We start from the raw sequence: 12,869 nt of genomic DNA, 5'->3' as shown, positions 1-12,869 counted from the left end.
AAAATAAAACTTATTCAAATATGGCACCTGAAGATGCTTCAGTTTGGTTGTCACGTGTCACATGACAAGTTTGAATATGCGTAAGTGTGAAAGAGAGCTACAGTAAGAGATTCTCAGTAAATGATAATTGAAATTTACTGACAAACATTCATAAATATGTATATGACATTATGAGACTTTGAATGTAGCGCACAAGTCATATAGACTCTATTTATGTAGGTTTTTTTGTGCTTTTCAAAGCTTGTTGGTGTAAATCACTGTCCCATTGTATTGTAAGGAAAAGAGCATCTCAGACATTCTTCTGATTTTTGTGTTTGAAGGAAGAAATAAAATAATACAGCACTGGAATATGAAGTGAGGTTGAGTAAATGACAAAAAAGAAAAAAAAATGGTTAACTACTCTTTTGTTCGAAGACGTCGTTGCCCAAATGAGCTCCAATCACAGATGTGTCCTTTTCTCCAGGTGCTGTCCTGCCACATTCCCTTCCTGGTGAGCTCCGTGGAAGACTTCAAAGACCACATTCCTCGTGAAACTGACATGAAGGTAGGTGACGTTCAGACTTGCTGTCAGCAGTAACGATGGGCCGCTGGACCTGAAATTCTCCCTTTTCTCAGGTCGCCATGAACGTGTACGAGCTGTCTTCTGCGGCAGGCCTGCCCTGTGAGATCGACCCTGCTCTGGTAGTGGCTTTGTCTTCCCAGAAGTCTGGTAGGTTATTTCAGACCATTCGAGATGGTAATGCGCATCAGGCCATTTCTAACCCAGATGTAACTTTTTGGCATCAAAATGTAAACTGGCTCGGTTTTTTCCCAGTCAGAGGAAAATAAAACGGCGTAACTGGAAGTTCTTTGGTTTTGGCCTCTTAAGAAAGTGCAGATTTTGCCGATGTGCCGATACGCATCAGGTGTTTTTGCTCTAGATTTGTTAGAACGCCGAGAGTCCACTTTCGGAATTCAGCTTTCATCAGCATTTGCTACAAAATAGGTAGTTAACAAAGTGTGACGTCGGTGTGCACATACTTGAAAGAAAAGTTGAACAGGAATTCTTTTTCCAAAGTGCACAAATCTAAAGGCCATTTCATTCCAAATGATTTACCAGAAATCCCTGTATTAAGACCTTGGATGCAAGTTAGCTGGCTGTAAAAAAGGTTTGGTTTGTGTTGAAATGTTAAGTGGTATCACATGGTTTATATCGGGTCTAATCTGGTCAAGTACTGCAGTGTTAGGATGCTCGCTTGCACTGTGATTACGGTGTAACCTCACACTATAATACACACTCAGAAGCATACATTACATCCACACCCATGTTCACTTTGGTCACAGTATCAGTTTACCATGTCTTCTTATTTCTGTGGTGAATGATTTCACAAGAAAGCTTCAAACCTCACATGGCCAAGCCTATCTTAACCACAATCTCAAGAGTTAAAAATAATAACAAAAATATCTGTGCATAGGAGATCTGTCTGATGAGTGTCATTTTCAGTGTTGAAGAGTGGCTATCTAAAATGACACTTTTAAAAAATATTTGTAGCGTGATAGTACTCAACTGTCTTCGAAACATCATCACTTTTCCCGTAACTACTATTTTCTTTTAACAGTGTAATGTGACAAAATAATGCTACATGATTTATAGATGCTGCAAAAATTTATTATTTTTTTTTCACTATATTACAATGCAGATTTACAGACATGCAAACTTAAGGCTTGTGCACACCGGGACATCGCCGACGTTTAACGCCTCGTGACTAAACAAAGGCCGCCAATGTGAGTGTGCACACCGACGCGAAAAACGCCAGGTGTAAAAGCGTCATTTTTAAAAAACCGCCTCGGGCTCGTTTTTTTTGGTTTGACGCGCCGCGTTAAAAACTGTCCGACCAATGAGATTGGCGCGTTTGTTCACGTGCCTGGAGCTTCTGAAGTTACGGTAAAACACGACTTGGTGGCGCTCAAGCTCAAAACGGTCTTGCCGAGCACACATTGATACCTAACGACGAAGAGGAAGTAAGTAGACGAAGAAGATGCATCGAGGCAAGATGAATGTAGAGCTGCTGGTCTCATTGGTGTCTGAACACAAAGAGCTTTATGACAAATGCGACAGCGACTACAAAAATCTCGATAAGGAGGAGTTGTTATGGAGAGGAATTGCAGATCAAATATGATTTGATATGTACGGTGTATATCTGTTTTTCATTAAGCGCCATCTAATGTCAGGGGACCAATGAGATTGGCGCTTTTGTTCACGTGCCTGGAGCTGCTGAAGTTACAGTAAAACACGACTTGGTGGCGCTCAAGCACAAAACGGTCTTGCCGAGCACACATTGATACCTAACCATGAAGAGGAAGTAAGTAGACCAAGAAGATGCATCGAGGCAAGATGAATGTAGCTGCTGGTCTCATTGGTGTCTGAACACAAAGGGCTTTATGACAAACGCGACAGCGACTACAAAAATCTCGATAAGAAGGAGTTGTTATGGAGAGGAATTGCAGATCAAATATGATTTGATGTGTACGGTGTATATCTGTTTTTCATTAAGCGCCATCTAATGTCAGGGAGTGAATTTGCACGTTCACTCGGCTCATCGCCAGCGAAAATCGCTTGGGTATGAACACAGACGCGTCGAAAAACTCTGGCGATAAGCGCACGCGATAATCGTCCTGGTGTGCACGAGGCTTTAGGCGATAATCAAACAGACTTCATTTTAATGAATTAGTTCATTTGGACAGGTTGTTTCAGTTAACTGGTTCAAAATAAGATTCACTAAGTCTATGCAAGGCATTTTACATAATTGTTTAATTGAAATATTCAGTTAAATGCTGCTGTTTATCACAATATTTTTAATATTATACTTTATTATATAAATGTTGTTGTTTATGTAATTCACAAATTATGGGGTTCTGTTCTTAATACATTAACTATTGTTCTTTTTTTAAACTTAATGTTAAAAATGTATTCTTTTACATTACTGTTCAAATGTGTGGAGTCAGCTTTTTTATTTTGAAAGAAAGAAAGAAATTAATACTTTTTTCAGCAAGGATGCATTAAATTGCTCCACAATAATAACCTTTATAATGTTATAAATAGATTTATATTTCAAATAAATGCTATTTTGAACGTTCTACTCATCAAAGAATCCTGAAAATTTCCACAAAAATTAGGCAAATATTTTCAACTTGCTGAAAATTGAGCAACACCACTTTTTAAAATCGCAGTAATATTTCACACTATTTGTACTGTACTATTTGTACTATCAAAGAACATCAGAGTATAAAATATATTTTGAAGTATTTCGTTTCAAAAACTTCCGACCCAAAAAAATAGTAAATGGTAGCTTATGTATAATTGCACTAGTCTTAACATTTTGTAAACTTTTTGTAACCAATGATGTGCATCTTTGTAGTTTGTGAAGCTAGTTTCAAAGTAGCTTCTCTCACACATAGCTGTTTTGAGATGCATTTGTCCAGAGTTGCTGATCAAACCCTCATCAGGCATTAGAGCCCATTCGAGGAATCAGCTTCCTGAGAAGAGCCTTGTGCACTTAAACGTACCTCATTCCACACAGCAGTTCTCCAGAATTGAGCAAAGCTGTCCGGTGAACAGCTTTCATTTTCTCAGGGCAGCCCAGACCCTCCAGGGCCTCTTGGCCAGCACCGATGTTTTTGTTCTATTCCCCTGATGGTTAAATCCAAAATCTAAATAGCGAGTCAACTCAAACTAGACTTAATTGAATCACTCCCAAATGCTGTTGCGCTAATAACATAAATAAGAGTTAATTTTTGGACATTAGTGCCGTTTTTCTTGGCTCTTTGCGCAGATTTTCGGACACTGTCCAGAGAGAGAAATGCAATCGGCTGCAATTTCCCTGCCATCTCACAATGGCAGCACATCAGTATTTCTCGGAGTTACCTAAAGGAAAATTCATGAACTCAATTCCCTGTTTGTAACAGAAAATATTAGCCCGGAGGAGGAGTACAAGATCGCCTGCCTGTTGATGGTCTTCGTGGCCGTTTCCATGCCGACCCTGGCCAGCAACGTGATGTCACAGTACAGTCCCGCAATAGAAGGTACCAATTTTTACATTTCAGACTCGCGCTGAACCGCTGCGAATGAAATCAGATTACATCTGTGCTGTTTGAACTGCAGTCCGCTGGAACGACGCGTTTTAATGTGCGCGGCATTTATCATGTGTGTGTTAACTCTATAAATCTTTTAAGGTCACTGCAACAACATTCACTGTCTGGCTAAAGCGATAAACCAGATTGCCGCTGCTCTGTTCACTATCCACAAGGGCAGCATAGAGGATCGCCTCAAAGAGTTCCTCGCCGTAAGTAACAGTATTAGCTGTAATTGTTCTAAACTCTGGCTTAAAGCGTTTTCGTTTCCAATACTTTTACTACACAACATGCGATTTACGTTAACATGTCAACAATAAACACTCCATTTATGCAACTCTCTCTCTGGGACTTTGCAGCTTAATAAAACTCTGTAATTCTCTCCCACAGCTCGCCTCCTCCAGCCTGCTGAAGATTGGACAGGAGACGGATAAAAGCACTACACGGAACAGGGAGTCTGTTTACCTGCTCCTGGACATGGTGAGTGAATCCACACCTCTGTTACAAGACAAGACAGAGCATTTCATAATGGTGTGCAATCATATTCTCTGTAGCAGTGTTAATTTTGACAGCAAATTTTGATTTAGTTTTAGTCATAGTCTTTTGACTAAAATGCCATTTAGTTTTAGTCATATTTTAGTCACCTGAATTGTTTTTAGTTTTAGTCTAGTTTTAGTCGACTAAATATCATAAGATTTTAGTCGACTAAATCTACAGTAAATTTAGTCGGCTAAAATCTAATGGGTTTTGTTACAGTGTAATGCGTTTATTAAGCAATTCAACTCATTATATTGGTTTGATATTAAGGTTTTATCATGATAGACACCGATTTAATGCGGTGACACACAACATGCCTTTATGTTAAAATTAATAAAACCACTTCTCATAAAGAACAAGAACATGGTCTTCTTTTTAATGAAATAGAAATTGAATGAATCTCTTCCCAAATCGTCCCTCCCTAACATTTTCGTCTCGTTTTTATTCGTTGACGAAAATGTCAATAAATTTTCGTCATAGTTTTTGTCATTCAAAAATAATTTTAGTTCGTTATGGCCTCGTTGTCGTCAGTGAAAAAAATGCCGAAAATTATTCGTCAACGAAATTAACACTGCTCTGTAGACATATCTGTTTTTAATGATAATGTATTAATTATTCAAGACATACTTGTATGTTATGAGGTTTTTAATTATATATGATATACTGTATATACTTTTGTGAAAGTAACTGTGGTTTCAAATTTTCAAAAAAAAATTATTGGCAGTTTAAACCTTTTTTATTTTATTTTTTTTAAAGAAAATTGGAAATCACAGTGTCACAAAGTCTCTTAAAGAGAATTGATGTAATTAAGAAATGATAGTTAGGTCTGAAGAAATTATGTTGATTACGTCTGTTTCCCATACATGGTGAAATGACATATTTGTGGGGAAAAAGGTTTCCATTTTAAATAAATGCTGTTTTTAACTTTATTTCATCAAAGAATCTCTTATGCTCATCAAGGCTATATTTATTTGATCAAAAATGCAGAAAAAAACTGTAATATTGTGAAATATTATTGCAATTTCTCATATTGGTGTCCTATTTTAATATACTTTAAAATATAATTTATTTCCGTGACACAGTGCTGAATTTTCACCAGCCATTACTACATTTTTTTAGTGTCACGTGATCCTTCAGAAATCATTCTAATATTCTGATTTGTTATCAGTGTTGAAACTTTTGTGCTGCGTAACATTTTTTGGAACCTGTGATAATTTTTTCTTTAATTCTTTGATGAATAAAAAGTTAAAAAAAAACACAAAAAAAAAAAATTTACTGACCTCAAACCTATGAATAGTAGTGTATATTGTAACACAAAATTTCTATTTTGAATAAACACTGTTCTTTTTAACTTTTTATTTATCAAAGAATCCTGAAAAAAGTATCACAGGTCCCAAAAAATATTAAGCAGCATAACTGTTTCCAAAATTGTTTATAAATCAGCTTATTAGAAGGATTTCTGAAGGATCATGTGACACTGAAGACTGGAGTAATGCTGCTGAAAATTCAGCTTTACATCACAGGAATAAATTATATTTTGAAATATATTAAAATAGAGAAATGTAATTTTAAATACAATAATATTTCACAAAATTACATTTTTTTTTCTTTAAATTTCTTTTAAAACACTAAAAATCTTACTGATCCTAAACTATAATATATAATGTTTTGCAGTAAAGTTAAATTATTTAGCAAGGTCTAAAGTCAGTAGTTTTGTCATAACTTCACAATGCATTATGGTGTAAATAGTTCATTTCCCCATAAACAATATTAATTAGAATTGTCTGTCTTTTTTTCATAAACTTTATTGCAGTAATAAAGTAATTGTTCTCAGAGTGGAATGGTTTGTTCAATGCTTAGAATTGAAGAATGTTTTGAACTCCCTATGGAGAAAATGAATGGGCAAAATACTTAAAAGAACCAAACCAACTGCTTTGGTGCACACTATTTCTCCATATTTCCATCTTTTTTTTTTTGTTTTAGTCCATAACCATGTGATGACTTGGAAATGTGCAAAGGACTGTTTTCTGTTGTTTGTGTTTGAGTCACGCAGCTCTTTTGATCTGTAAGGCTTGCGGGGGATTTGTCCCTGGGATTTTTCACTCTTTGAAGCGCAATCTGCAGGATGCGTTGAATTAGAGCGTCATGGAAAGCGAGAAGGGGTTTTTTATCAGAATGAGCCCACGAACTTCCCAATCCCATCACCCTGACATCTGTTCTGATTCTGAATGTGATTGTTTTTGTCTAGATCGTTCAAGAATCACCATTCCTCACCATGGACCTCTTGGAATCCTGCTTCCCGTATGTCCTGCTCCGGAACGCCTACCACGCCGTGTACAAGCAGTCTGTGTCTTCTTCCGCGTAAGAGTTCCCGTGCGTAGAGCACTCGAGGGGCGGATACTTCAGCCCTCGCTCCATATTCCTCTGTAGGATTCTCCAATGTTATAGTCTTACCAGTTCAAGACTTTTAATGGGATCAAAACTTTTATGACACTGAATAAAGGGGAAAAAATGATTTGTTTATTGACCACTTACAATAATCGAGTTTGATCCCAGGGGACTAGTGACACTAAGTATCATTTTGACCATTTTTTTTGGTTTGTGTTCTAATTTGCAATGGTTAAACGTGGATACAAACACATTAAATAGTTAATTGTGTGTGTTGGGACGGGGGGGGGAGGGCAAGGGTGTGAATTATTAAAAACTCTACATCATGCTAAATGCTTGTTACGATAACAGATGCCTCTATGAAACAGTGATTCTTTTTTTGATGTTGTTCTAGATCTAATCTGTGTGGGTTACTGCGTGCTTTTTTTTTCTCTCTCCCTCCCTGTGAATTTGCATTTATTTTCATTACACTTTGTGTTCCTTTGACATACTTGCCAAATTAATGGATATAACAGCATCTCATTTGGATTGAAACGGCAGAATTGTGCATAACTACATGTTATAAAAGCAACCTAGTGTTGTTTGTACAAAGCATAGTATAATTTTTTAACTAAATTTCGTAATGCCTTGTGGCATTGACACTCCATTGTACCTGTCTGTGAGCTACAATAAACATTCTTACATATTTATTGAATGTTTATCAGTTGTTTTCCCCCTCCTCTCCCTTAACTGGTTTTATATGTTTGGATTTTTTTGGAAATGACAATGTATCTTCCATAACATGAATAAACATCAGGTCAAATGCAGTTTGACTGGTCCACTTTAATGCTGTTTAGTGATGCAAAGTAGTTCTGATAGTCATGAAAAATCTGGAAATAACAGTAAATTGCCTTTGTGAGTCGATTCATTTTAATAATTCAGTCAACTTCCAACTTCGTGGAAAATTCATTTATCAAGACGTGTGGGAACCCTGTAACAGGTTGCATGTGTGATTTTGATACTGTATTATGTGGGAATATAACGAAAATGGTATCTATACACAGCATTTTTATTATTCTGTTTTTAGTCCAAGCTGACAGGAACATTGCTGAACTTCTTTGATCGGAGGCTGCCCATCTAAATCTTCTCACATGAACTGAGCCAAAGGGCACACTGTGCAGATGTTTTTAAAAGACTAGATTTACTTCTATGGACTTGTTTTTACCTTTTGTGTGCACTCTGTTTTTAGCTTCACATTTAAGTTGCACCTGACCATTTTAGGTATATAGTTAAAGCCTAATTTTTATGTTGCTGCTGCAACAAAAACACATTTCTCCAGGTGTAACTGCATAATTGAGCCCATGCAAACGATTTGCTACATAGCTGTTCTAGATTCATATCTCTGGCTCTCACGGCATATTGATATTTTGTGGCACATTGCGGCATTATTTCAGTGATTATATCCTCTGGTGGAAGGATATCACTTCATGAATTTGCTTAATAGAGCTGTTTATGGTCCTAAACCCCAGAAGAGAATTAGCACTTGACTCACGAGTTCCCTCAGAAATTTCTAATGGGTTTTTAGCCTAGCAGTTGTTCGATTTATGAGTAAATTAAGGTGTGTAGTTAACATTTCTTGAGACTTTCACATTTTGTTGTATGACATAAATTGCATAGTCATTCCTCAAATGCCGCTAAATGTAAGATGCCAACAATTTTCTACATAAAAACTACAAACCGATGTCTGATTCGTCAAGAACATAACCTGACATTCTTATGGTAGTTGTAGTCTTTGTTTAGTAATCGCGACTAGCATTTTTTTCAGAAATCATGTTTGAGGTATGACTGTGCATTATGTTGTAAAACCTGGAATGAATGTTAACCGTAAATCTTATTTTACTCGTAAATAAATAAACGCTATGCTAAAGACACAAAATTAGCCTTAGGCTATACTGTTAGCAAGTTTGATTTCACGATTAAAGAGTTGTATAACATTTTAATGAAAATTGGTCTCTTAATATTTTTCATGTAGATGCTATTTTATAGTATAGTATAGTATTCTCCATGTTTTAAGTTAAGCATTATGGCTTAGCCTATATAATTTGCTAAAATATCAGCTCCAAATATAATGCAGTTAATTACTTTTGTAAATTCACTTCAAGAACATGTAAAGTGTGACCCTTCTCCTTTCTCATTTTTTAACCTTATTGTAGTGTTCTTATCAACACAGACCGATGTTGATTATAGGTCTGCCTTTAAATTAACACCACCTTATGTCCACAACTCTATGTACTATTTTACTTATTCAAACAGCGCTTTTGTCTTGAAGTCTTTTACGGCAGCAGTAAGTAAACAGTCTTGTGTTTGAGGGCGCAACAGGAGACTGAAGTGATGGAGGAGGAGGTGGGCTGCTTTATGTCCCCAGCCCACCTCCTCTTATTCCTCCTCCTCCAGCTGCTTCCAGTCGCTTTCTGTCAGCAGGAGCTGGAGGAGAGATCAGTTCACCAGCACGCTCCTGAAGTGAGGAACCCGACGAGCATTTCCAGGAGAGACATTCTTTTTTTTCCACCACCATTTCAGCGAGAATTAAAAAAAAAAAAAGAGCCATTCTTTTTTTTCCCCCCCCATTTCAGCGAGAATTAAAAAAAAAAAAAGAGCTTTTGTTCTCTGCGTATCTGGTGCAATACTTCAGTATGCTGAAGTTAGTTTGAGGAACTTTGTTTTGGGGAGATTTTACGCGCAAGAGTCTCCAGCTCTCCAGAAGATCTCCGCATGCCCTTGGTGAATTATAAATAGCTTCATCTCTCAATTGTGTTTTGATCACCAATAATATGTTTTCCTACGAGATGTTCATCTGCGTCCTGGCCATCGCCTGTCTCCTGGAGATCCCCCGAGGCACCGCGGCCGCGTCCTGCGAGCCTATCCGCATCCCCATGTGCAGGTCCATGCCGTGGAACATGACCAAGATGCCCAACCACCTCCATCACAGCACGCAGGCCAATGCCGTGCTCGCCATCGAGCAGTTCGAGGGGCTGCTGGGCACCCAGTGCAGCCCGGACCTGCTGTTCTTCCTGTGCGCCATGTACGCGCCCATATGCACCATCGACTTCCAGCACGACCCCATCAAGCCCTGCAAGTCCGTGTGCGAGCGGGCCAAGTGCGGCTGCGAGCCGGTCATGAAGAAGTACAATCATACGTGGCCGGAGAGTCTGGCCTGCGAGGAGCTGCCCGTCTACGACCGAGGAGTCTGCATCTCACCTGAGGCGATAGTCAAGGCGGAGGGGCCAGGTTATTCATGCATTTATCATTGATTTTTGTTATTTATTTATTATTAATAATATATAGGGACAATTCAGGTAAATTGTGACTCTTTTGACAGTCATATCAGTGTCAAAAAGTGACCCAATTTGTGCAGATTTACCCTATATAAATTTCCTTATATGATATAGATACAGATTGTATTGTAATCTTTGCATATAGTGTGTAATATGTTTATATGTTATCATCATTATTATTATATGGCATGAATTCAGGTAGAAGATTGGAACAATTTTTATTATATTTATACACTGTAGTGATGAATTATGGCATTATATTATATTATAATGCAAGGTGTATTATTGGGGCGCTTTTGACAGTCATATCAGTGTCAAAAAGTGACCCAATTTGTGCAAATTTACCCTATATAAATTTACTTATATAATATAGATACAGATTTTATTGTTGTCTATGCATATCGTGTGTAATATGTTTATATGTAATGTGTGTGATCATTTTTATCATCATCATCATCATTATTATATGGCATGAAGATGACATGCCATGTAGATTGGAACACTTTTGATAATCTCAGTATCAAAAATTGGGCCATTTTATATTATATTATATTATATTATAATAAAAGGTGTCTTATTGGGGCACTTTTGACAGTCATCTCCGTATCCAAAGTGGCTACTTTTACATGAATGCACCCTCATATTCATATACGTTAGTTATAACTTATAGTATGTATATAGTATATTTATTCTAATACCTGCAATCATTAACATCAATGAAATTCTGTTAAAATAATCCTTGAACTTTTCTTCCCTAAAGATAATCCTTACTATCAAGACCCTTCAAAATGTAACCCTGGTGAGATAATGTTGTATTACTATGGGAATTATTAAATATTGCAAATTGTAAAGAGGAAATTTCTGAAATGCATATATGAAATCCAGTTTGAACGTTAATCTCAGTTCTGGTTCTTGTGCAGAAGGAAATCCAGACTTCCCAATGGATTCACATAATGCCAACTGCAAAGGAGCTAATGGTATGCTGTTTAAGTATCAATAGCTTTATGTTTTTTTGTTTTGTTTGTGTGCATAATAAATAATGTGCAAATATGTTTAAAATGACATAGCAAAGTGCTTTACAGTCTATTTTGCTGTTTAGATAATACAACAATATAAAAATATTTCTTTAAACATAACATTACAGATTTACTAGAGTTCTGCCTAAAAATTCTAAACATAAATACTTTTAACTTTTTCAGATCGGTGCAAATGCAAGTCTGTGAGACTTGGTCAAAAGACATATTCAAAGAACAATTACAATTATGGTAAGGTCTTATTTTACAATTTACCTTGTGTGAAGTTCTCAACAGTCTCAAACTGCTCGTTTTGTTTGCTTTGTATTTCTTTACACATTCTCATAAAACTCAAAGTACTTTTTGTAGAGCTTAAAACAGGGCACGCTTTCATTGTTTCTCTTTGCAGTCATCCGGGCAAGAGTGAAAGAGATCAAGACTAGAAATCATGACCTGAGCGCCATCGTGGAGGTCAAAGACGTCTTGAAGTCTTCTCTGGTCAACATCCCTCGAGACACCGTCACTCTTTATTATAACTCTGGGTGTCTGTGTCCTCCGCTAGCAGCCAATGAGGAATATATCATCATGGGTTATGAAAATGAGGAAAGGTCCAGGTAAGGCCTGATTTATGTGATGAGGATATTTGTGGATTATATTCCTGTTCTCATAAATCATCTCTCCCACAGACTGCTGCTCATTGATGGATCCATTGCACAGAAGTGGAAAGACAAAATGGGCCGGAAAGTGAAGGTATGAAAATAGCAATCATTAGATTACAGTGGCCCGAGAAAGCATTTTGATACTTTAGTCTTAAAATATCTAAATGTTACTCAAAATATCTAAATGTCATTGCATTGGAAGTAACATATCAAATCAAGCAGCATCTGCAAAGAAATGATGCTTGATGAAACTTCTATGAGCCAGTTTTGCTCAGTGACTTTTAATCAGCCGGTCTTCATGTGATTTTTGGTGGAAGTATGAAGTCAGTTCTCCTGAAGTTCACACAGGTGTCACAGCAGAGTAACTACAGGTGGAGAAGAATGTTCCTAACATTTAACTACCAAAAAGTATCCAAATACTTGGTTTTCTTTTTTTTTTAAAGATGAACAGTTTTATCATCTCAAAACTAACAAACCTGGTTTTTATGTAATAGATAAATGAATATAATGACATTAATGTATTGTTAAGTCTCCAAATACTTATATATATATATATATATACATGGGTGTGTTTGTGTAGACACACATAAACATACATTAAATATATTTTTATATATTCACATATACAAATCACACATTCATATATACAAATCTGCCCTTATTTATTTATTTATTGTGTCCATCGTATCTAGTAAATAAATTTTTCTTCTACAAACTTTGTCTTTCTTTTAAAGTATGAACAGTTTTATACCCAACAAACTTGAATTTGCCTATATATTTTTTATGATTGCCTATATATAAAATACATAATTTATGTAATTTATACACACACACACACACACACACTC

At 36.5% G+C, this 12,869-nt stretch overlaps 2 protein-coding genes across 5 annotated transcripts in view; both read left to right on the top strand.

The window, feature by feature from the left end:
* nckap1 (NCK-associated protein 1) overlaps positions 1–7,724 on the top strand; it is a 55,221-nt gene extending 47,497 nt beyond the window's left edge. For all 4 annotated transcript variants that reach the window (XM_016551547.1, XM_016551546.1, XM_016551545.1 and 1 more), the window contains 6 exons: positions 464–544; positions 616–709; positions 3,946–4,062; positions 4,213–4,322; positions 4,501–4,590; positions 6,896–7,724. In XM_016551547.1, the coding sequence (XP_016407033.1) occupies positions 464–544; positions 616–709; positions 3,946–4,062; positions 4,213–4,322; positions 4,501–4,590; positions 6,896–7,012 (609 nt within the window). In that variant the 3' untranslated portion in view covers positions 7,013–7,724. The remainder of the gene's footprint in view (positions 1–463; positions 545–615; positions 710–3,945; positions 4,063–4,212; positions 4,323–4,500; positions 4,591–6,895) is intronic.
* A 1,910-nt stretch (positions 7,725–9,634) lies between these two features.
* frzb (frizzled related protein) overlaps positions 9,635–12,869 on the top strand; it is a 4,212-nt gene continuing 977 nt past the window's right edge. Inside the window, exons 1-6 of the mRNA XM_016551551.1 lie at positions 9,635–10,302; positions 11,110–11,148; positions 11,270–11,326; positions 11,549–11,614; positions 11,772–11,976; positions 12,049–12,112. Of these exons, the coding sequence (XP_016407037.1) occupies positions 9,846–10,302; positions 11,110–11,148; positions 11,270–11,326; positions 11,549–11,614; positions 11,772–11,976; positions 12,049–12,112 (888 nt within the window). The 5' untranslated portion in view covers positions 9,635–9,845. The remainder of the gene's footprint in view (positions 10,303–11,109; positions 11,149–11,269; positions 11,327–11,548; positions 11,615–11,771; positions 11,977–12,048; positions 12,113–12,869) is intronic.

Source organism: Sinocyclocheilus rhinocerous, unplaced genomic scaffold (assembly GCF_001515625.1).
Source record: "Sinocyclocheilus rhinocerous isolate Xijiao unplaced genomic scaffold, SAMN03320098_v1.1 scaffold2751, whole genome shotgun sequence".
NCBI lineage: Eukaryota > Metazoa > Chordata > Actinopteri > Cypriniformes > Cyprinidae > Sinocyclocheilus > Sinocyclocheilus rhinocerous.
Note: the sequence above shows the minus strand (reverse complement) of the source record. Positions and strands in the feature narration are given on the sequence as shown.